Source organism: Sturnira hondurensis, unplaced genomic scaffold (assembly GCF_014824575.4).
Source record: "Sturnira hondurensis isolate 20B ecotype Veracruz unplaced genomic scaffold, ASM1482457v3 Scaffold0009178, whole genome shotgun sequence".
Taxonomy (NCBI): domain Eukaryota; kingdom Metazoa; phylum Chordata; class Mammalia; order Chiroptera; family Phyllostomidae; genus Sturnira; species Sturnira hondurensis.
In genome coordinates this window covers 13018-38707 of record NW_028081809.1, presented here as the reverse complement: position 1 = coordinate 38707, position 25690 = coordinate 13018, and the positions used below count along the sequence as shown (strand labels likewise).

The following is a 25690-nucleotide window of genomic DNA, read 5'->3' as shown; positions in this document are numbered from 1 at the left end:
TTTGGAATATAAGAAAGCAAAAAACACCCAGTAAGAACAGCAAAAAGAAAAAGGAATCCATAAAAGTGGATAGTGTGAGGAGCCTCTGGGGCAACTTCAAATGTATGAATAATCGTAACATGAAGGTGCCAAAAGGAGAAGAGAGCAAGCGAGAAACTGAAAACCTATTTGAAAAAATAGTAACAGAAAACTTCCCTAATTTAGTGAAGGAAATAAGATACGCACGTCCAGAAAATATAGGGTCTCAAACAAGATGAACCCAAAGAGACTCCCACCCAAGACACATCGCAATTAAAATGCAAATGGTTAAAAGGCAAATAGATAAACTCAAAAGTAGCCAGAAAAAAAGCAGTTAGTTACCTACAAGGGAGCTCCCATAAGACTATCAGCTGATTTCTCAAAAGAAACTGCAGACTAGAAGGGACTAGCAATAAATATTCAAAATCATGAAAAGCGAGGACCTACAACCAATATTAATCTACCCAGTAAAGCTATCATTTAGAATCAAAGAACAGATAAAGAACTTCCCAGATGAGAGAAGTCTAAAGGAGTTCATCATCACCAAACCAGTATTATATATAAAATGTTAAAGATCAAAAATATGAACAATGAAATGGCAATAAATACGTATCAACAACTGAATCTAAAAACAAAAAAAAAACAAAATAAATGAACAAACACAACAGAAACATAGTCACACATACAGTGAATATTGATGGTTTCCAAACAGAAAGGGATCTGAGGCATGGGTAAAAAAGGTGAAGGGATTAAGAAGTACAAATTAGTAGTTGCTGAATAGTTATGGACATGTAAAGTATAGTATAGGAAATACAGTAACCAGAAAATATATATGGATGACCCATGAACATGGACAATGGTGTGGGGATTACCTAAGGGAGTGGGAGGATCCAGGTGGAGGGGGACAAAAGGGGAAAAACTGGGACAACTGTAATAGCACAAACAATAGAATATAATTTAAATTAAATTAGAAAATAAACTCCTCCACTTAACTACAAGTATCTTGGTATAATTTCTCTTGGGCTGACCCCTCTTCATTACTGAGATTTGGCTGTTTTTTCTTGGTAGGAAAGGGGGAAATGTTAACATAGTCAAGATGTTATGTAGAAGACCATTCTGTGTGGCCCGGGCCCAGCTCCCACTCAGAGATGCACAGGACCCACGCCCACAGATAGGTTCTTCTGTGGGGAATCAGGCCTGCAATGTGCCTAGGCCACTTTGAGTCTTGCTTTTTGCTAAAAACTCCCTCACCCAAATTTGTGGCAAATATTTACTGCAAAGTAACTTCCTAAAACCATGCTAAAACTTCCAAGGAATAACTGGTTCAACCACCTTTGCCCTTTTCATTTGCAAATACCCCTCTTCTGTGATGTGATTAGCAGCATTGGCTCCTTTGTTTTCTGCAAAAGGTAACCACCTAAAGCAACCTGTGCATAGAAAATGAGGACCATCATGTAATGTGCCGAGAAACCCAATAAAGGCCAGTTACAGCAAGGGCCATGGCTTTTCGTTCCCCTTGAGAGAAAAAGCCATGCTGTCCCTTTTCCTCCACAGGACTCGGTAGTCCATGTGAATGTCTCTCCCCCATCCACAATGTGGTGGATCCCATGTGCTGGAGTCCACATCAATGTTATACAAAATTCCATATACAATGTATTTTTTATTATCTCACTGGTGATAAAGACAGCAGGGGTACTAAGCTATCAGAGACTCTAAGTAGCAAATTTGTTAACTAAATCTCCAGAAAGAGAGTCAGAACACCAATTATTTGTCTAAGGCTGAAAAAAAATGCACGTAAGTGCTGCTTAAGAAACTGAATCCAGGGACTTCCGCCAAGATGGAGGCATAGGTGGAAACACTGTGCCTTCTCCCACAACCAAGTTTGAATACAACAAAGGTTTGGAGAAACAAAGACACAACCAAAGGACAGAAAATTGAATTATACGGAAGTCCGACTACATCTAACCGTTCAAAGGGGACGGTAAGAGGGGCGGAGCCAGCAGCGAGCAGGGTTGGGCAGGACAGGTCCCCCGACCCAGGCGCGCAGGCAGACGGAAACCAGTTGGGGTGAGGGGCAGACCTCGGGCGCATATTCGCGCACAGTGAGACAGACCACGCAGGCCTCAGGGGGCAAGGGCTGACGGCGGTGGCACACTTGCGTGCAGTGGGACGAAACGCGTGGGCCCGGTGACAGCAGCAACTGCGGCACCGGTGAGGGCCATGGCGGCAGGCAGCGGACAGGACGCCATAGTCCCTCTTTGACCCCGCCCCCACATACAGCGTCACAACCCAGCAACTTAGTTGCCCTCCCATAGCAGTGAGAGCCATTGTCCCTCTTTGACCCCGCCCCCACATACAACGTCACAACCCAGCGACCTAGTTGCCCTGTTCTAGTGAACACTTTAGGGCTCTGATCCTGCTATGGAACAGGCACGAACAACCCGAAAGATGGTGCAAGAAGAACTCAAAGTCCAAGAGCAAATAACTCTAAGCGACCGAGAAATTGCCAGCCTCTCAGAAGCACAATTCAAGACACTATTTATCAGGATGCTCACAGAACTGGTAGATTATAGTCACAAATTAGAGGAACATATGAAGGCTAAACTAATTGAAATGAAGGGAGATGCACAGGAAACCAATAGTGATGGAAAGGAAACGGGGACTCAAATCAATGGAATGGACCAGAAGGAAGAACAAAACATCCCACCAGAAAGGAATGAAGAAATGAGAATTCAAAAAAATGAGGAGAGGCTTAGGAACCTCCAGGACATCTTTAAACGTTCCAACATCCGGATTATAGGGGTACCAGAAGGGGGAAAGAAACAGCCACGAGTGGAAAACTTATTTGAACAAATAATAAAGGAGAACTTCCCCAGTCTGGCAAAGGAAATAGACTTCCAGGAAATCCAGGAAGCTCAGAGAGTCCCAAAGAAGTTGGACCCAAGAAGGAACACACCAAGGCACATCATAATTACATTAGCCAAGATTAAAATGAAGGAGAGAATCCTAGAAGCAGCAAGAGATAAGGGGACAGTCACCTACAAAGGAGTACCCATCAGACTGTCAGCTGATTTCTCAAAAGAGACCCTACAGGCAAGAAGGGGCTGGAAAGAAGTATTCCAAGTCATGAAATCCAAAGACCTACAGCCAAGATTGCTTTATCCAGCAAAACTTTCATTTAGAATGGAAGGACAGATAAAGTGCTTCTCAGATAAGGTCATGTTCAAGGAGTTCATCATCACCAAGCCCTTATTATATGAAATGCTAAAGGAACTTATATAAGAAAAAGAAGATGAAAAATATGAACAGTGAAAGGACAGCAAACTCACAGTTATTAACAACCACACCTAAAACAAAAGCAAACCAAGAGGACAGCTAGACCAGGAGTGGAACCATAGAAATGAAGAACACATGGAGGGTTAGTAACAGGGGGGGTGGGAGGGGGAGAAGGGGGGAGAAGGCACAGAAAATAGCATAGATGGTAGGTAGAAAATAGATAGGGGGGAGGGCGAGAATAGTGGGGGAAATATAGAATCCAAAGAACTTGAGACACATGGTTATAAACTAAGGGGGGGGAGAATGGTGGGGGAGGGAGTGTGCGGGTGGAGGGGAATGAAGGGGGGGAATAGAACAACTGTAATGGTATAATCAATAAAATATATTTAAAAAAAAGAAAGAAACTGAATCCAACCTAATGCAAGTTGTGCTCTCTAGCTTACTCTCTGTTCCCCATCACAAACTCTCAAATACTTCTTCCTCAAAAAAAACTTCCATCAAGTAAATTCCTCATTGACCTTAAAAGGATGAGTTGACAATCCATGCTAACCATCCCTTATTTTAGCTATCAATAGGGTTCTTGGGATACCACAACAAAAATTCACATCCATACAAGCTGAAAACCCTTGATAAAACTAAAAGGAAATGATCAAAACTAAAAAGAAATTTAATATACATACTTATGTCAATATACTTCCCAAAAACTTAATAAAATTACATCAGTTGCCCAATTAAAACCCATAGGATTAAAAAACAAAATGAGAATGAAAACTTATGCATACAGGGTCAGACAAAAAAACAGTTTTGAGTATACAAAACACAGTTTATTCTTGTATTATTGTTTATTAATTCTTGTACTATTTTCCATACAAACAACTGTAAACTTACTTTTGTCCCACCCTGTACACATACAATGCTTTAAAAAAGCTATGAGAGACCTCCATCTAATGAAAATATGGAGTAAGCACATTTCATACTACTCCTCCCACTAATTACTAAACTCTGCATGAAATTTAGAATGCAACAGAAAGCTCTGAAAGGTGAGGAGGGACAACTGACTGGCTTAGGGACCTGCAGAGCAGGAATAACCTGGGATGAAATCCGCAAGTTTCCACTTTTCTTAAATTCCGCACATAGCCGCGCTTTGGGCTCTTAAGGAGCCTTCAACCTAGAAACGCTACAGGTGTAGACCAAAAGGGGCCCCACGAAAACCCTACTCCCTCTAAGCCAAAATGTTGGAAAAAGGGTGGGCAAGCAGGACAAAAACGTTTTCACCATACCTGCCCCATTCCAGGCAAGCATTATGAAAATGCTATGGCACTCAATAGCCTCCTTCCTATGCAGGAGCTGTGGTCTGGAGACTACATTTCACCTGTGAAGATTAAGTTTCATCCTCCCTCATCACAGAAACTGTGCGCCAGGCCCACCTTACCAGCTTGCTGTATAGTAACTTAGATGGCATCTCCTCTCCTCATTAGGCACTGACTGCTGTTGCAGACTGTGGAGAGGGCCCTGCTTGCAGTGCCTCGAGGCAGCCCCTTCACCTCCCCACACTGCAGACACTGTGTAGCCGGCAAGAGTACTGGCTGTCATCCCCGTTCTGCAATAAGGCAATGTACCTCTCCCCTTCCCTCCTGCACTGTACTCCACCCCCACCCTGCAGTAATCAGGCAGAAGAATAGAGAAAAGGATTTTCTAAGTATGTGTATGAAATCCTGGGCAGGCCTGAGTGACCCATGTGTGAAACTGACCAACAAGGACACAGTAAAAGATCTGAGAACTGAACGCTGCTCTGCAATACCATTCATGTCTCAGATTGGCCTCTGGGTAGCACAAAAGTTCAGGCACAATCTCATTATGGGAGCAACCAAAAAAAAAAAAAAAAGGCCCAAGAAATCCTTCTCTCCCTGAGCAAAGAATCAGAAAACAGACAGCCTAACAAAAAAGCTTTGGGACAATAACCAACCTACTCCAAACATCATGGAGAAGTCTGGGTCCCACCTCTCAGCAGTGTCAGCAAAGCCAAGTGTGGTGTCTAGACTTCTGTTCTCACCAGGCTGTTAAATGAGGCACCAATCTGGGGGCAGGTGAAGGTGGGGGCTTGAGGGGGAACAAGAACGAATAGTACAGTGGATCAGCAGGAATGTAAAAAGTATTCATAAGTCTCATACACTGGTGGAGGCCAGGAGTGGGGAGAGATGTAAACTGGTACAACCTACACTTTGGAAAACAATTTGGCACCACCTGGGTAAGGTGAATATGCATATACTATAAAGACTAGGGGACACACATAAGGATGTTTTACAAAGTGTAGCTTACTAGAATAGCAGAGACAATGCAAAGAACCTTAATAACTGATGAAATAGCATAGGCTTTGGTATCATTATACATTAAGATACCATATAACAGTAAATGAGGAAAAAACAGTTACTCATCAACACAGATAAATCTAAAGATGGCACAATGTTGAACAAAATAACTCAGAGAAGAGTATATGGTACAGTTTACTTTATATAAAAATTCAAAATAAGGAAAATTATTTCACACTTTACTGATACATATGTAATTGTAAGACCAGAAGTAATAAAAAACAGGACTGATTTATTGCAAAACTCAGAACAGTGTCCATCTGGGGGGGGTGGGGGAATGACAAAACAATCAGGAGAGAGCCCCCAGGAGATCGGAACCACACAGGCAGCAACCTACTTCCTAATTTGGGTCAAGCCTATACAAAGGTTCATGCCATTATTCTTCAAACTGTGTATATGTATTTAAATTTGTCAAATTTACATCATTCATCTGTAAATTTCATAACTGATAAAAGATCCAGCATACATTATTACACATCTAATATAATGAAACTTTACAAAAACTTTTAGACTTATATATCATTTCAAAATTATTCTTTATAAAACTTCACCTTAACTTTTTTCTAAAAACAACCTGCCTGTTTGCATTCCGGTTCCCCAGCTGTGCTAGACTCTCAGTGCCAATCCATCTGTGGCAACGAGTCCTAAACCTCCAATTTAGGGCCAACCTAAATCACAGGCTTAATTTTCAACTCTTTGAAAAATCTTCTACCAAATCCTACAGACAGGAGATAACAAATATTAAATATCAAACTAAAGTAACACTGCTAAATCATCCTGAGGCAGTCCTACAAAAAGACAAAAGGCTACTTCTTGCTTACCCGAACCACTCCTGTGTAAAGCACCAGGTTTCCACTGCTTTCCAGGACCAGCATAGTGTCTATCTTCTAAAAAAGGACACAAATTTTATTTCCCAATCTATGCAAATTACAAAACATAATGATTTTCAATTAATTAAGCAAAGTGCCTGCATTTACCTCCACTGGTGCTGCATCCTTTGCCTGTATGTTGGTGACGGCACCAAAGATGAGCTGGGTCTTATCATTACTCTCTTGAAATTTTACACAGCTAAATATTAAATTGAAAAAAAAAACACAAAGTAGTGACACATGTGACAACCTGTACTGATCTCAAGGGGAAACACTGAATGGGAAAAGCCCATCCCAAAAGGTTATATGCTATATGAACCCATTTATATAACAACTTTAGATGACAAAGTTATAAAGATAGATAATAGATTAGTGGTTGTCATGGATTAGGGACACGGGTGGGTGGGTGTGGTGTATGTCACTTTAAAGAAGTATGAGGGAGATCTTTGAGATAATAAAGAAGTTCTGTACCCTGGTTGTGGTGCCTGAACAAATCTCTCTCTCACACACACACACACGTGTCCATGCAAAACTGATGAAAGCTGAGTAAGGTCTGTGATTTATACTGATGTCAACTCCCTAGCTTTGATCATCTCTGGGACAAAAAGAGTGCAGAGTACACAGCACCACTCTACTATTTTGCAATTCCCGGTGATTTATAATTAGTTCAAAGTAAAATGATAGTCAAAAACATGAATACACATTCCATCTAAAAAGATAAGTGATTAATAAACACATAAGATGCTCAACACCATAAATCATTAGGGAAATGCAAATTAAAAACACTTCTCACCCTGGCCAGGTGGCTCAGTTGTTTGGAACATCATCCAGCACATAAAAAGGTTGAGGGTTTAAGCACATACCTAGGCTGAGGGTTCAAACCCCATTAAGGGCACAACTTATTGATGTTCCTCTCTCAGGCTGATGTCTGTCATATCTCTCCCCCCCACTTCCTCTAACAAAATCAATAAATACATCCTCAGGAATAAAATATTGGGCTGGCCAAAAAGTTCGTTTAGTTTTTGCCATACAATGGCTTTAGTAGTGCCTAGTCGTGCTTGACTTCATTAGAAACAATTTGGTTATACTGTATTTGACAGAAGTCATACCAGTGTTCATTAAAAAATGTACCAAAAATTTCCCTGGCTGGTGTAGCTCAGTGGATTGAACACGGGCCTGTGAAGCAAAGGGTTGCCGGTTCGATTCCCAGTCAGGGCACATGCTGGGTTGCAGGCCAGGTCCCCAGCAGGGGACACATGAGAGGCAACAACACATTGATTGATGTTTCTCTCCCACTGTTTCTCCTTCCCGTCCCCTTTCTCTAAAAATAAATAAATAAGTTTTTAAAAAATGTACCAAAATTGGTGAGTTTTTGTGTAGTAGCCATTTTAATATTAAAGATGAAAGAAAATACACAATATTTTCAGTGTATTGTGCTTTATTACTTCAAAAAAGGTAAAAACACAACTGAAATGCAGAAGAAGATTTGTGCAGTGTATGGAGAAGGTGCCGTGACTGATCGAATGCGTAAACAGTGGTTTGTGAAGTTTCTTGGTACTACTGACATTTTGGCCAAATAATTCTTTGCTGTGGGGCTGTTGTATGCATTGGAAGGTGTTTAGCAGCACCCCTGGCCTCTACGCACTAGAAGCCAATAGTGGGAGACAGTCAACATACTCAAAATATCCAAATCAATACAGTTATTGGTGAAAATGAAAAATTTTCTGTAACATTTTATTTTATGCAAAAAAACCTAAATGAACTTTTTGGCCAACCCAATAAACAAAATTAAATTAAAAAATAAAATAAAATATAAATATAAATACAAAATAAAATAAAAACACTTCTCACCCAACCTTGTCAAGGAGAAAGAACCTCAACCTCAACCTCATGGCTGGTGGCAATGTAAAATGAATGGTGCAGCCTATTTGGAAACAGCCTGGCAATTCCTTAAAAAGTTAAAAATGAATTTACCATTGACACAACAATCCCACTCCTGGGAATCTATCCAAGGAAAAATAAATCATGCACGTCTACACAAAGACTTTAACTCCAATATTTATAGCACCATGACTAACAAAGGCCAAAAATGAAAACAGACCCAATGTCCATCAACTCAGGAGAGAGAAACCATGCATGGTGCACCCACACAACGGACTGCTGCAGAGAAGAGGAACGAAACACTCAGACCACGACATGGTTGGTTCTCACAGACCTTACGCAGTCTAAGTGAAAGAAGCTAGCCACAGAAAACTGCATTTTGTATGATTCTACAAAATGCAAAAAAGGAACGGTAAATCCATGAAGACCACAGGCCTACAGAGCAGTGCTGAGGTTAGGGGTGTGAAGGAGACTGACTACAAATCAAGCACAAGGGGGCTTTTCAAGATCAGAGAAGCTTTTAAAACTGGATTGTGCAGACAGACTTGAACAAGAATTAAATTAAAAAAATAATTTAAAAAAACAAATAAAATAAAATAAAAAACTGGATTGTGGTAACGGCTACACAACTCTGTGAATTTACTAAGAGTCGTTTAATTGTACATGTTAACTTTATGGTATGTAAATTATTTCAATGCTACTAAGGAAGGGAGGCAGGAGGGAAGAAAGAAAGACAAAGAGGCCCTACAGTCATTCACACAGAATCAACAGGAATATGCACGCACCGTAACTGGAGCTGCGACTCCACCAAAAAGCACAAGAACTTCTGCCCACACAAGTCAGATGTAATGAACACTTTTGAGGCCTGTGAATTTTTCTCTCTGCAATAGATACATTAATGAAGTAACTGTCAGCACTGGTTCAAAAATATACCATGGTAACTATTAAAAGTCTTTGAAAATACTCTGCAAGAAACCTAAAAACTACATGGGACAACCAATAACCTTGAAGACCCAAAAACACTTCTAGGCTTTGAATTTCATGATCAGAGATTTCTTTCAGCGTTTTGAGTCTGAGTCCACTCCACGGCTCTTTTGGGGAATATCACAGTAAGTTAAATCAACATCAATGAAATGTTTACTTCCATATCACACAAGTCACCTACTACTAAAGTAAATGCAGACCTGAATCCCTATCCCTTCTGTGGCTGAAAGGGTTAGACGTTTTACAACACGCCCCTCCTATCTTTTTTCTCCTTCTCTCTCATATCAGGTTCTATTTCCTCACTGTTTTTCAATCCATACCTCTTATTCCCAAAGATTTCTTCCTAGAGTGGTGCAGAAGACCAAAAAATGTAAAACCAGATCTGCTGTATGTTCAAATTACCAGCAAGGCCCTTAAAGGCAGGAATTTTTTTATTAGATATGAGAAACAAAAACAGAAAAGCTACTTCAACACTGTATTCCCATCTCAACTTTCCGTCAGTGACCTATCCTCTACTCTCCCCTCTGCACCCAAACTCCTTAAGACAGACTCTCAGGCATTTGTCTTCTGGCACAAACACCCTGTCTGTGTCTGATGAACATGACCTTCTTTCTCCCCAGGCTAATCTCTCCACTGTTGATCCTTGCTGGCTCCTTGTCCACAGTCATTTCCTCTTCTCTGTATTTTGGACACTTCCCCTCCTTTGGGTATGCTCCTTAAAACCTACACTCTCTCACCCTGATGGGTGTGGCTCAGTTGGTCAGTATGTACCACAAGTGAAATGTCATCATTTGATTCCTGGTCAGGGCATATCCCTGGGTTGTGGGTTCGGTACCTGGTTGGTGCACATACGACAAGCAACAGATGGATGTCTCCATCCCTCTCTTCCTCCCTCCCTTCCTTTCTCTCTAAAAATAAATAAATCTTTAAAAAAAACAAACAAAACCTACTCTTTCACGTTAAGATAAAAGTCTTAAAACACCCCTGGCTGGTGTAGCTCAGTGGATTGAGCGCGGGCCTGCGAACCAGAGGATCGCGGTTCGATTCCCAGTCAGGGCACATGCCTGGGTTGCAGGCCTGTTCCCTGCAGGCCAACTCCCAGCAGGGGACGCACGAAAGGCAACCATACATTGATGTTTCTCTCCCTCTCTCCTTCCCCTCTAAAGATAAATAAATAAATAAAATCTTAAAAAAAATATGTCACTTTCCAAATTTAAAAAAAAAAAAGTCTTAAAACATAAAAATGGACTGAATATTAATCGGCTGGGTGTAACACTGGTTTTGTGGTTGGGTAAGGAACTACCCTCACTTTTTGGAGACACTGAGGTATTTAGTCATGAATTAGAATTTTCTTTAAATAGGTCGGCATAAACAATACTCTTCACTGATCCACAGCCTCCATCTGGCAAGCTGTGTATCCTCACTCCCTTTCAAAAGCAAACTCCTTAAGAGAGACTCTAGGTCTACACTCACTTCCTCTGCCCCATTTACTTCCTGTGCCCCACTCCATTCCACCACTCTGCTCCCCACGAGTTCTGGCCAAGGTCACCAGAGAACTCACTGCCCTCCATGTACCCCCTCTCTGAACTCACCTCTGATGCCACACCTTACCAGCACCTGGCAACACTGGCACTTCCTTTGTGAAAGGCTCTTCAGTCCCATAGTATTTCTCTCCTGCTGCTTCTCCTATCTGACCTCTCTTGCTTTGTTATTTTGTCTCTTCTCTCTTTTCACCCCCAAAATTTTAAGTTTCCAAGACTTCAGTCCCTACCCCTCTTCTGATTCTACAACACCGGGTTTTAACTGTATGGTGGTCACAGACCCACTTTGAGACTCTAAGGAGTATGAAAACTCTTTCCTTAAGAAAAAGCCTATACACTACACATATACACAATTACAACGCACAGTTCCAGAGAGCTACCAGACCCCCTGTAACCTCAAGCTCATCCACAGGCCATCCAGGAACCTGATCCCTACATACCCCTTAAATTCCGAACATCTCTTTTTGCTTTGATCACCATTTAAGCCCATAACTCCCATGTTTTTTGCTCTGATCTTTTCCCCTGAGTTTAGACCCATATACGAAGCACCTTCTTACAGCTCTCATCAAAGGGAATAGCCCTAAAGGCAATCTCTCTCTCTACCCTGGTGAGCACATCTGTAGCTGAGCACACCACAGACTCATCCGTCTTAACTTAGGTTAAGTTAAGATGATGTCCTCTGCCCACTGTGCTTTCTCCATTTTCCCAAAGCCCCACCAGCAGAACAGGCTATGTCTTCCGTGCCACCATCCTCCCGTGTCTCTTTGAAGACAGGGAAGTGACTAATTTGCCTGCTAACCCACAGTCACTAGCCCCTACAACCGACACTGGGATTGGCTGAATTCATGAACAAATAATTTAAGAGTAAATAAAAAAAAAAGAAAAAGATCACATAAAAACAGAGCTCTGAACTATGTTTCCAAAAAATAAAAAAATAAAACAACCAATACTTTAAAACTTTATTAAAAAAATTTTTTTACCCCTCTCCCCCAACTCAAAAACTTTAAAACACTTTTAAAAATGATACAAAACCCCAAGTTTCCTAATCTACATAAATAAGTTATTTCTCCCTTTACCATCAAACCCCTCAAATCTGAGTGATTATTTTATTACTAAACTAAAAAATAAATGACAAAAATATGTTTATGATCACTGTAATACATTAATATCCTCTACTGAAACAGCTGGCCTTAACACATTGTCTATGTATTTTTATAAGCATTAATAAGTGAATATACTATAAGGAAGTTTAAATAAAATACCAAGTATCTTCTAAGATTTTTAGTAACATTTTCCTTTGAATACAGAAATATGGCCTGGCTGGTACAGCTCAGTGGATTGAGCTCAGGCTGCAAACCAAAGGGTCCCCAGTTCGATTCCCAGTCAGGGCACATGCCTGGGTTGTGGGCCAGATCCCCAGTAGGGGGTGCATGAGAGACAACCACGCACTGATGTTTCTCTCCCTCTCTTTCTCCCTCCCTTCCCCTCTCTAAAAATTAATAAATAAAACCTTTAAAAAATTCCAAACCTTGTATTAGTAATCGCTTCTGTCCATAAATGGTCAATACAAAGTTCTGGAACAATTGGCTCTGTTTCTGGTGCAAGTAAAGAGCTATTCGAATTACTTTCTGGAGAATGAGAAATACTGTGTCTCCTTGGAGATTGATTATGGCCCGACAGGCTGAACCTCTGCACCCCCGTAAAAGAGTGTACTCCTAAGGCAGGAGAATGAGCACGGCTGCAAAATAAAGAGAGAGAGGGTATCACACAATGATGCAGGATGACATCCCATACTTTCCAGCACCATCTTCCAAACTTCGGGGTGCGAAGAGCACCCATGACACAATCCCAGTCAGAAAAACAATTTCCCAAAAGAGTATAACTACTTCATGTTAATGTGTTTTCCTATACTCTAAATATTTCCCATTCTTCTTGGAATACCTCCTTTTAAAAGTGAAAATTAGTTCTTTCGCTGCTTCAAAAAATGCACTGCTTATATCATTCAAAAGGTCTAAACTGGCCCTGGCCAGATGGCTCTGTTGGCTGGAGCATCATCCCATGCACCAAAAAACTACAGGTTCGACCCCTGGTGAGGGAGCATACAGCAGACGACAGATCGATGTTTGTCTCTCATGGTGATGTTTCTTTCTCTCTCTCTCGCTCTCTCTTCGCCCCCCCGCCTTCCTTTCTCTCCAGTATCAGTGAACATGTCCCCAGGTGAAGACTTTTTAAAAAGCCTAAACTATGTTCCTGTATACTCACACGTGCAAACCAACAAAACTGTATTTCTAAATCAATATATAAGATGATAGCTAGAAAGACAGACAGCCAAGAAGAAAAAATTAACGCCAATTAAAGTACTGAAGTATTTTTCCAACCAATATTCATCAAACTACAGCCACTTAGTAGTACAAATGAGATAACCAATTTTACGGCAAGCACAGCCAGCCTCCAAATATGACTTGCTGAAAAAGGGTAACACAGTAGACCTGCAAGTCTTACTAAGACAACTAGAATAACGGCTGTCTTCCCTCAAAAATAGTCAAGAGCTGGCAAAAGAAATTTTAAGTCCCCCCAAACCAGAGAAAGTTTTGAAAGGGGCATCTTTTTCTTGGGCTGTCTTGGTAAAAGAGGAGACGCGCCACCCACGAGTCCCACCTTAGGGCGGCCATGTTGGAGACAGAGGGAGAGCGCGAGTGCAGGCTGGGCGAGGAGGCGGAGCGGCTCTGACTGTGGATGGAGGAGTAATTCTGGAAAGGCGAGGCCATGGGCGAGTCTCCTTTAGAGAGGCTTCTGAGGTGTGCTGTGAGGGAGCTACTAGGGGCCGCGTTCTGCGGGGTTCCCCCCTGCTCAGAGAATTTTAAAACGGCATTTTCTTCCTTAAATCGAAATTATAAGAAGGGGAAAAAGAGATAATTATTAGATGAAAAGGGTAATTTCCTTGTGAGAATTCAGGGTAGATTCAAGTTATTAAAAACAAATCTTTCTTTTTCCTCAGAAGCTCAATTTGGTTGACAAAACATGCCAAGGTTTTCAGTATTAACACTTTATCCTTACCTCTGCTTTGACTCTCCGAAGAACCCACACAGAATGCAGATTCTGAGCAGTGTCATAGGTCATTACAATGGAGGGGTCAGTGTTGAGAAAAACTATCTTTATCGCATGATCTACAACATACTGCACTCGCGATGAGCCAAAAAGACCTTAATGAGGAAACAGAAATGACCAGATTTTGAGCAATGAACTTCACAAAACTGTTCTTTATAAAAAGACTTCTTACAATTCCTGGAGATCAAGAGAAACTAAGCCAATTAGGACATAAAAAATCCATTAATATATTAATTAATTAACCCAGTATTGTTAATAAATTTACTTAGGGCATCAAATTCCTCAAAACACATTAAAGATGAGAGTGTTACCAGTTTCAATTTCACAACAGATACACCATTAATCAGCCACAGATAAAAGGTCCATGAATCCTTCAATAATTAAATTATTTATCAATTTCAATCAACTCTTCTGCCAAGTTTGACTTCCTTACTGGTTCCCTTCTGCTGTATGAACTCTGTCCTCTACAATAACCATTCAAACAGTACTGAACAGTACACCTATTTCTACTTTGCTGATTACACATACAAATAAGGCTTTCCTAGTGAGTTTTGTGACTTTCTAGCTCTATAGTACCATGAATTGACTTCTCTGTCTGTCTGACAACACCCTAAATGTTCCCCTCTCAGCTGAATTAGCAAATAAAAACATATAATTATTTTATTACACTATTTTATAAAAATAAAATTAAAATTGCTCATAATACCATCATCTCAAAATAGCCACTACTAATACATCAGGGAGTATTCCTTCTAGTTTTTTCTCCTATAGGTATATATACTTACGCTTTTACAAAATCAAAATCACTCTGTATTGTTCTGTATCTTATTTAGCACTACAAATAAGCAATTCCCAAGGTCATTAAATATTATTCAAAAACATGATCAATGATGGTGACATGCAATTCAATCACAGGTGCTAACATGTTTATCTGGGTTGTCTATAACTGCTACCAATATAATAGAGAATCATCAACAAATTTTTTCTGTAGGAGACCGAAGAGTAACTAGTTTAGGCTCTATGGACCACATACTGACTCTGTTGCATAATCATTTTTGTTTTTTCTACTTCCTTTAAATAGGTAAAAACTATTCTTGGCTCTTAAGCCTCATAGGCTATGGTTTGCCAAACCCTGATACAGAAGATAAGTACCTCAGTGATGTCTCAAAATATCATTCATGCTTGGGATAAAGTCCTAAAGTAAAACATATAAATTTTTTTAACTTTCTATTCTTGTTAGTCACAATTACTTATCATGTTTGGACACACTGAAAAATTTTAAATATACATCCAGAAATACTTGTAGCAAATATTAAAAGTTCTGAGCCCCAGTAAATCAGCTTAAGATGAGCAGGGAAAATGAAATATTAAAATATACACAGTACAGGTCTAATAACCTATTCTTCTCAAAAAAATAGGTTAATTTTTTTAGCTCATGTGAAGAACTGCTTTGTCCGAACAGTAATTCATATTTGGTGGGCCACACATCTGCAACCTGCCCAGTAAAAAGGTGGGAAAAACAGAAGTAAAAGAAGCTACTCTTCATAACATGTTTTCAGGAAACAATATAAAACACCAGATGTTCTTCCAGTTTAGTAAGAGCTTTACAAAATAATATGATCATTAACTATAATATTTTTAAAAAGTAGTTTTAATTAAAAAATAAAATAAACAATTTTAATTCATCTATCACTCATTTACTTACTAATCATTCTACAGCTAGGTTTAGCAAACATCAATAATCCTGATCCACTTACAGACCTTATTTTTAGGAAAAATAACTACTAAAACAGTTAATACCATGGTATGCAAGAAGTTCTTGCCTTGAAATGAACTATTTTCATAATATAAAAGTTATTTTTGTAAAATGCTTAAATTATTTTTATAAAGCAAGTCAAATTTCCATAAGCACCTCATCTTCTCCCCTCCCCCAAATACAAAAAAGCAGTTATGAAAAAGATTGTATAAAAAATACACTTACTTCCAGACTTACAAACAAGTGGGGTTATTTCATCTAGTGGATGCAGCATGCTGAACATAGTGGGTAAAGGTTCTCTAGTAATAAACAACCAAATAATCAATCAACACAAGATAAATCCATTTATGCACAAATTTTGCACCTTCCTTGCCAAAAAAAAAAAAATCTCCAGATTACACAAGCAACTAGAAAACTACCATCCCAAAAAGAAACCCTCTAAACTTTTTACTTATTGTTTTTCACAGTATCTTCTATTTCATTCCTAGAAATCTCTTCTTATGCAGAAACACACACACACAGTGAAAAATCGGCACAGCCCAGGAACTGTCTGTAAATAGCAGTCACGACATTACAGAACCACTGGGGTAATGGGCAACAAGGCAGTCTTCTTCTGTAACCTCCCCTAACAATAATGTGTCTTTGGAAGCATGAAAAAAATGCTGTCTCCTACACCTATTTACACAGGAATGCACTTTTAAAAAAAGAAAAGAAGAACTTCAAGAAAATAAAGAGGCTGCATGTTTTTAAGGACTGGTTGAAAAAAGGGGGTGGAGGGGAAACAGGCCTTCTATCTAAACACAGAAAGAAATTAAAATTTGTAAGCAATTTTCTAAACACATATTATCTACTACTTGTACCACACTGTGATAGACACTGCCTTTCAGTGAGCTCATAACTAATTCCAGAGACAGGCAGACACACTATCAATAGGCACCTACCATTTCTTGTGCTTCTAATGCATATGAAGCCCTATGACAGAGGTTATATACCTTAGTTCGTTTAATCCTGCATAAATTCTAAGAAGTAAATGATAGTATTTCTGTCACAAATAATGAAACTAAAGCCAAGAAAGCTCTGATGATTTGCCCAAGGTAGCACAATGAAAAGATGGTAGAGCTCAGAACCGAGTATTGTTATCTTTAAGAAAGCTGTTTGTTCAATTTTACAATTGGGAGGTAAAAAATCATATAGATGATTGCATATCAAATGAGGAGCAGAACTCAGGTGTGTGTAACACTTACATGAGAGAAAATGTCATAGATTTATGCTGTTACCGTGGAAGGTATCATCATCCCAAACTCTTAGGGAAACGATTTCACCTCAGAACCAAAAAAAAAGCCCAAGTAACGATATTCTGAACTGAGTAAACTGGATACCTGGGTGGACCTGGAGGTAGCTCATGTGAAGAACTGCTTCGTTCGAACAGTAATCCATATTTGGTGGGCCAAACATTTGCAACCTGCCCGGTAAAAGGGTGGGAAAAACAGAAGTAAAAGAAGCTACTCTTCATAAAGTGTTTTCAGGGAACAATATAAAACACCAGATGCTTCTTCCAGTTTAGTAAGAGTTTTACAAAATAATATGACCATTAACTATAATATTTTTAAAAAGTAGCTTTAATAAGCAAGTGTAAGACAAAATCAAGTCTAAGAAAGAATTAAATCTCAATTTCCTGCCAGGGGCAGCAAATATCAGCACCAAAGTGACAGTGTGATAAAACTTTAACATTAGCGCTAGGCATGAGAAAGCTGAGAAGCAGGATAAAGACCAATTTTATCATGTGCTTAGTATAACAGAAAGGATTTCCTATGTATCAGTTCAACAGAAAAAAATACCCTCAGGAAAGGTTTCATAATTTACTCCACTAATTTATCATTTATGCAAAGAATGAAAAAATGGTAAACCTCTAAAGTTACTAAATTTAGTTATTTTGAGTAAAAACAACATCTGTAATTAACTATAAGACAGAAAAGTAGCAATATTTCTGAAACCAGTTGATTCAAGAACAGTCTCCAACCAAACACAACCTCCTCCAGCTCACCTGAAAAGGTAAGGAAGCGATGTAATCCTTCCCCTCCGTGCTGTGCACGTTGATGCAGGAGCTCTGAAGCACACACATACACTTTTCCACTTCAGCAGTGCCTACAAGGAAGGGTGTAGCAAGATGTTACACAGGTCTTTCTTCAAAAATATCCCAACAATCACAAATGACAATTCCCAACCACACCAATTCTCTAATGAACAATATAAAACTGCTTAGGCAAAACCACTATTAGTAGTTACTTATTTGGAACAACAAAATAAATGAGATACACATTTGGAATCAAAAAGTGCAATGAAATTTCAAAAAAAAACTTACTATAGGCTTTTTCAGATTTATCCTGTGATATAATGAAGTCACACCACAATGCCTAAAATCAAAACAAAATGTTCACCTAAGAAAATTATTATCTAAATAATAACCTATTAACTAAGGGTACCTAAATAATAAGTATAATATCTACATAATAACTGTTTCCTCATCAGCTCAACACATTCACTATAGGAATAAAAAAGAAAATAAAATTAAACTAATTAATGCCTATTATAAATTATACTAATTAACATAAGATAAGCTATGTTTGCAAATAAATTTTATGAAAAGACAAAAATTTTTTAAATCTACTACATAGAAGCCTTGCAGTACAAGTGACTTCAAACAGTGGCTCAACCTATACTTCACCTTATATCCCAAATAAACTAAAAATTATCAGAAGACCCATTTTATAATCTCTAGACTTACTTAATGATCTTATCATTCTTAGACATTCCTAGACCCACTTTAGAAAAATCTTTCAAAAAATAACTTTTCCAAACTAACTTTCACCTTACAAAATACAACCAAGGAAAAGCCACAGTTTTCACTGACATGCTTAACAACCACTTACTGAAATTATTTAATGGCACTTTAGGGGGCTTTTTCAATTGTGGCAAATACATGTAACATAAAATTTACCATTTTAACCATCTGGAGCTGTACAAAATCAGTGCCATTAAGAACATTCACGAAGTTGTGTAATCTCGTTGCTATCCATTTCCAGAACTTTCCCATTATCCCAAACAGAATCTGCTAGTTCAACAGTAACTCTCCAGTTCTCACTCCCCACCCCCTTCCATTCTGCTTGCTGTGTTTATGACTTTGCCTACTCCAAGTACCTCACGAAGGTGTAATCACAGTGTATGCTACGTTGTGTCTGGAGTAACATCCTCAAGGTTCAGCCATGTTGTAGCACATGTCAGAATTTCCTTCCTTTTTTAAAGGCTGAACAACATTTCATCATAGGCATATACCACATATTGTTTATCCAGTCAACTGTCCAGACATACAGGGGTTGTTCCCAATTCTGACTACTATGAATATTGCTGCTATGAGCACTGGTGCTCAGCTATCGGTCCGAGTCCCTGCTCTCACATGTCACTTTTCACATCTACACCAACTATCTGGTTATGCTGGGAAAATTATCATCAAAACAATCACTGGCTTCAACACTCCTGGACAGAAATGCTTTTACACATGTCCTCAAGTTCAAAAGTAATTCAGTTTATCTTTCCAAGTACATTGTTAGAAGAGCACAATGTTCATCAGGAAATAGGTAATAGGGAAAAACAAGCAAAATAGAGTGTCTAGGTACCAAGATTTCATTGTTTACCAATAAGGGGCTTAAATTAATCAAAAAGCCTTAAAATATCTTCTCAATAGCCCAATGATTAATTCAACTATTATAAATGTATTCATTTCCCCCCTCCCAGTTTTTATTCTAAAAATTTTCAGTAACAAAAGTTGAAGGGGTACAGTGAACACCTGTTCCACCTAGCTCTAACACTTGCTGACTTTCTGCCGCAGCTGCCTGTGTGCGTTTGTGCGCGTGTGGGGGCTGCAGTGGGGGGGCCTGAAAACCGCCCACACTATGCCACGTCACCCTACACACTTCATTGTGCACTTCTGAAAAATAAATTATTTCCTCCTATATAACCAATCATAAAACCATCACCCTGCCTGAGGGGGGGAAATTTTCACATCACCTATTATTCAATCCATTTGCAACTTTTTCAAATTTCCCCCAACAATGTCTTTTTTAGCCGACTTTCAAGAACCAGGATTCAAAGTTCATTCAACAAGGCGCAAAAAATATTGCATTTGGTGATGTCCCTTTAGTCTCTTTTAATCTAGTTTTTTTTCTCTCCATAACTGACTCCTTAAAGAGACAGAAGAATGTAGACCGTCACCTATTCTGAATTTGTCTCATTGTTCCTCATGTGTTTTTTCCTTTTTTTTAGTCACAGAAAATTTCAAATACATACAAACCAAACACAGTAACATAATGAGTCCCCATTGGCCAGCTTCAATAATTATCAACTCTGGCTACTCTTGTTCCATCTATACCTCCACCCACTCATGAGATTTTACAAGTTGATTCTCTAGGGTTCCCCATATTTCCTGGAACTAAAAGGTTTACATACTCATATCAAATATTTTGGGAAAGAAAACGGAGTAGATGACATCATGTCTTCATGCTGCATTACAGCTGTAGGTACATAAGAACATTCTTTTGTTCCCTACTAGAGGTGGCAAACCCACCATGCTGTTGAGCTGGAAAACACCACGAAGCTTCAAAGTAGATGTATTTGTTCCTTCACCTTGGGTGATACCTTCATGTCACCTGTCACCCAATAGCATTACTATCCATTTACAAACCTTGTCTGAACCAGTGATCACAATGAAGGGTACAAAAGGGTCATTTTCTAATTCTACCATTCTTTCTATATTAGCTGACAATGTCCTTTAAATAACGGTTTCCTTCTTTAGCTGGAAATAAACCTGCATGTCTTCCTAAAAAAGCTGGACAAGTAATACTTAATTCTGTCCCTCTAATCACTAATTTTTAGAATAGAGTTAAGTTTAACAGGCAAGTGCAATGACAGCAAGTTTGATTTTTTCCTTTCCCTTACTCTCTTTTATAATGAACCTGCTTTTTATTTATTCAACACTTTGCAATGACATATAATCATGTGTTAATTTAGTTTTGTACCCTTAAATTAATGTCTTATAAAATTTTATTGACAATAATAAACCAAATTACTCAAATGTTCAAACATTTCCTTTAAATTAACAAACAATAGTGTAGAAAAGTGGTGATACAGAAAATAAATGAAATTTTTCTTCCCCACCATTATCTTCACCACATGTTAAAAATGTACACCCAGTTACCAGGATCATTATGCTGTTTTTATCATTTCTGTTAAATTTCAAGCAAAAGGTTTGTTAAAAAAAAAAACAAATACTAAAATTCAAATCAACTCACCTGTTGAACAGGACTATCAACTGTAAAGGCTTTATAAACAGCCAATGCCTGGCTTTTACTTCCTTTGCTCCAGATCACCATATTTCCAGCCACATAGAGTTCCTCATCATAATCCACTTCTCCAATTTCGCTTCCACCTTTTCTTAACTGCCAGCTTTCCTTCAAAATTTACATATGTAAGACATGTTCAAGCACTGTTTTCATTTCTTTTTCAACAGTATGGAGCAAGATTTATTAATTAAAATCAAACAGCAATCCAGATGCAAGCCTCCTACTCTCTCTTTTTTCCTGTGGAGTAAGACTCAGTAGAGCCCAACTCTTAAAAAGTTTGACGCCACTGTGAACAGTGGGGGGTGTGGGTGTATGAATTAGGTATCTTACAGGATTTCATGAATTTGCTCAAGAATTCTCTATATTAAACGTCTTATATTGTACTACCATATTATGCTGCCAAAACTATAAACAAAAAAAAATTATACCTGACCTATATATATAAAAATTAAACCAGCATGTTTGGGAAACAAAAAAGGAATAATAAGCATATCGGGGGAGGGGTGAAGAGGAAGCAGTGAGGTGCACATGGGACACTGGGGAGTCTACACCATGCAGATTTCCCTGCTTCACAAATGCACATCCATTCACCTTCCTTCCCTTGTCCCAAATGTCAAAATGAGCAAGGCAGAGAAAGGTTTAGATTTGGGACTACACAGACTTCCCCTACCTGAGATTTTGGTACGCCAAACTATGAAAACAGAGTAAGATGAGAACAACTGACTTTCTGACACACACTTATATCTCATTCCCCTATTTAAAAACAAGTACTGTATCTACTCACGTGGCATTTCTTTTCTCCTCTAGGAACATGGAACTTTTTAGCAGTAGGGACCATTTCTAACTCTACAATCTAACCATCAAATACATGAAATCTGGTCCTGACATTCTAAGTGGAAAAAGAGGTTTAAATGGACCAGAATGACAGTAACTCTCATTACAAGTTCATGAGTTACATGTCTAATTAACAGCTATGACACCATAATACAGTAAGCTCATTATTTTAGCCTCCATTAAAATTACCAAATCTTAACCTCTACCCTAGAAATACCATCATCAAATTCATTACTCAGTTGTATCTAGTAGCCTTACATTACAAGTAGACCACATCTCTCTACATTTCAAAAAAAAACTGAGAATCTTAAGGGAACCTTCTGTTTCTCGTGGATTGTAACCTCCTGAAGAGATCCCACCAAGCCAGCAGCACCATCAGAAGACCATAACTCAGACGCTGGCTGAAGCTGACGAAGCTGAAGATTCAAAGCATTAGGGTGATGCTTGCAGTGGTCTCGACCAAAAGGAACAAATTCCTGCAAATCCCCAGCTGCAATCATTGTTGCCCTTTCTTCATAGAAGTTCGACATGGGTTCCAGATATCAACATTATTTCTGTAAGAATTCAAACACACTCTGGTCAGCTGTTGGAGTCAAAGTCAGAAGAAAAATACCATAAAATGTTACAGAAGAGTCATCAATCCTTGGATGAGTGTCACACAATCCTATGCATAACGTTATACATATACAAGTAATCATAACATCAAAGGGAGCTCCAGCTCTGACTTTTCAGGTAATTACACTTATCATTTTGCAGTTACATTATCATCACATAATTAACATCACAGCTACATTTTAGTTGCAGACGAATCAATGGTTAACAGTTAACACTGTAGGAAACTACTGGGTTCAGACAAGCACTTATGTCCCACAGCACCTATACTACACACTAATTTCTCCACACTTTACACTGAAATATTTGGATAAGTTTTATCCTAAACAGCTCTCAATGTTAAGGGCATTTGTGTTCAGATGCTGGAACCTCATTTGAAAAGCACACCTAAAAGATCACTGGCATACTGAAATGAAACAAACAAAAACCACATATTACTTCTAATTCATCAAAAATTAAACAACTTACAGCTTTAAGAAACTATCAAATGTCATCAGTAATCTTGAGCTCCAATCCATCCAAACATACAACTGCAATCAATTCCAATTTTTGGTCCAAACCCAAAAAATCAAGGCACAAATAAAGTTACTCTGGCAATGGGACAGTCCCATTTGTTTGAAAATTTCTGAGTCCTAGCCTTGAATTATCATAATTTATCAGAGTTCAGTTTATTAGCACAAAGAACTGGACGAGCTGTGGGTGGAAATATGGCCCTCTGCTTCTAAAACGTTTCTATATGCAACACCCAGCAGACAGTTAAATTCTGACCCTATATAATGTGGCATATAAGGTGGGTGCCAGTTTTGTCTCCAAGACAACACTTATATAAGAAAAGGGTTTTGTGCCCTGGTGAATATGGCTCAGTTGATTGGAGCATTACCCCATACACCAAAAGGTTGGGGGTTTGTTCTCGGTCAAGGAACATACCTAGAGGTTGCAGGATCAATCCCTAGTTCAGCATGATGGGTGGCAACCATCCCATTTCTCACATCCATGTATGTCTCTGTCTGTCTCTCTCTCCCCCTCTATCTTACTCTCCGCTCCCCCTTAAATCAATAAACATGTATTTTTAAGGGGGGGGGGGGGTTATGGCTCCACAGTTAAGCTGCAATCCTCAAATACAGAAATCAAAACAAACATTCATGTCAGCACTATAGACAACCATTAAAAACAGTGTTTGGAACACATTAACAATGAAAAGTTTAATTTGACTTAGTTTCTCCTCTGAAGTCTTTGTGGCACCAGTCTTCTTGGCTGCAATATCTCAAAGCCTCTGTGGTTCCTATGCTGCTCCTCTAGAGTTGCAGTTATTTTTGATATGAATTAAATGTTATTTCTGAGATAACTGTTATGTTACAATCATGACATTTTTTCCTCCTTCCGAGAAGTCACTATTGAGACCACTTAAACTTGGGTCATGACTGAAAGAGTACCTAATAAAACGTACCCCAAAAAATCATCTGGTCTTCCTAAATTTTAGTCAACAGGATAACAAACATCTTAAAACTTTTGAGAGAAAATTACAAAATTATTATAGAATTATCTTCACAGTACAACATCAAATTTGTGCCGATTAAGGCAATATACTGAATACTTGTACAGCACCACAAACTGGTAAGTGTACCAGGAACAACGTAAGGAGCTACATATAAAAGCGCTGTATTAAGTTGATATGTTAAAAACAGGACATCTGCATCGCTCACTAGGGACAAAAACTACCTTGCCAAAGCTAACCACAAAGCTCGTTCAAGCGGAAACCCAAAGGCACACCAGAGTTAAGTCTCCGCAAAAGGGCAGCACTTCCTCGACCCAGCCTGGGCCTCAGAAAACCCCGTCCGAAGGGAGGGGCCGATCGGGGAGCGCGCGCCGCGCCTGAACATCGCGTTTTTGCTAAGTAAGGACGGAGGCCAGCGAGGAGAGACACGGAAAGATGCACCGCAGAGCCCAGCCCACAGGACACGCCACCCCTGTGCTCCCGGTCCTCTCTCCGGTTCCAAGCCACCAGACTAGGTAGCCACCAGGCTAGGGGACACGCGGTGATCACCAGCTCTGCCGAGCGGGCCCTTACCTGAGTAACTCAGGACGCGTCAGGCGCAGCGAGCCCTGGCTGCGCCCCCAGGGCAACAGCAGAGTCGTTCACCGGGACTCCTCCGCCGCTGCAACTTTTCATTCCCTCTCCTTCCCCCACTGCTGAAGAATAGCGAGCAGCAGCTGAGGACGGCGGGCGTAAGGTTCCCCGCTCAGGAAAGGCAGTCAAATGGAAGCGTCCATCTTGGTTTCCCGTCCTGCTTCGCGCAGGGCCAGGGGGCGGAGCCTTGAGAGACCCAGTCTCAAGGATGGCGCAGCGGCCTGGGGTCCTGGCCTCAGCAGGAAGTCCATATAAGGGAAGATGCTGGAGTACCCAAGCTGGCTGGGTACCACCTTCTGTCTGGGTACCAGCTCCTTCCCCAGCAGAGCATCCAGGTAGGAAGAAAGACCAGATCAGCTAGAATCTGTATAGTGACAGGACCCTCCTGGTGTCCACGTCTTCTTCAGGTCATCCCACTAGGAACCTGAACTGCCTCTTAAGTCTGACCTAGCAGACTTTCCTCAGGTTAGTTTTGCTGACCCCCAGATGGAATGTACCTGCCTCCAGGTTTGGGGGAAGAGAAGGAGCATGCTGATTTTCTCTCTTTGCTAGTGCACTTTAAACCTGTAGGGGCCGACCCTTTGAAAAATTGAGAGAAAGTACAGAGGTTCTCACAAAAACAGTGTGCAATTTCTGAGCTTCACGTGCACACCCCCAGGTGATTCCTAGACCTGGGTTAGAAACCTCAGCTTTATCCTGCTCTCCCTTCCTGTGGATTTAACTGTACAATATCACACTTACGGAAACCAGAAAACTTTCTTGAGCTCTAAGCTCCCATTATGTAATATCTCTAGGTTAAAACTATCGATGGACATCTTATTACCTAAGAAATAAAGTCCAAATTCTTTATGCAGAAATGTAAAATTGGCTGAAACTCTATGTCTGAACTAAAATGGTCTCCTGAGAGTCCCCAAACAC

The 25690-nt window shown here is 39.6% G+C and overlaps 1 protein-coding gene across 3 annotated transcripts in view; it reads right to left on the bottom strand.

Annotated features, from left to right (window-relative positions):
- Nucleotides 1–24921, bottom strand: part of ANAPC1 (anaphase promoting complex subunit 1) — a 96978-nt gene extending 72057 nt beyond the window's left edge. For 2 of the 3 annotated variants that reach the window (XM_037056731.1, XM_037056733.1), the window contains exons 1-13: nt 24713–24921; nt 22350–22586; nt 21148–21306; nt 18165–18216; nt 17847–17947; nt 17182–17264; nt 16028–16101; nt 13996–14141; nt 13597–13817; nt 12467–12676; nt 9199–9294; nt 6641–6731; nt 6485–6550 (exon numbers count right to left, since the gene is read on the bottom strand). In XM_037056731.1, the coding sequence (XP_036912626.1) occupies nt 6485–6550; nt 6641–6731; nt 9199–9294; nt 12467–12676; nt 13597–13817; nt 13996–14141; nt 16028–16101; nt 17182–17264; nt 17847–17947; nt 18165–18216; nt 21148–21306; nt 22350–22562 (1512 nt within the window). In that variant the 5' untranslated portion in view covers nt 22563–22586; nt 24713–24921. The remainder of the gene's footprint in view (nt 1–6484; nt 6551–6640; nt 6732–9198; nt 9295–12466; nt 12677–13596; nt 13818–13995; nt 14142–16027; nt 16102–17181; nt 17265–17846; nt 17948–18164; nt 18217–21147; nt 21307–22349; nt 22587–24712) is intronic. The other variant, XM_037056732.1, reaches the window with a different exon arrangement.
- Nucleotides 24922–25690: the final 769 nt, after the last annotated feature.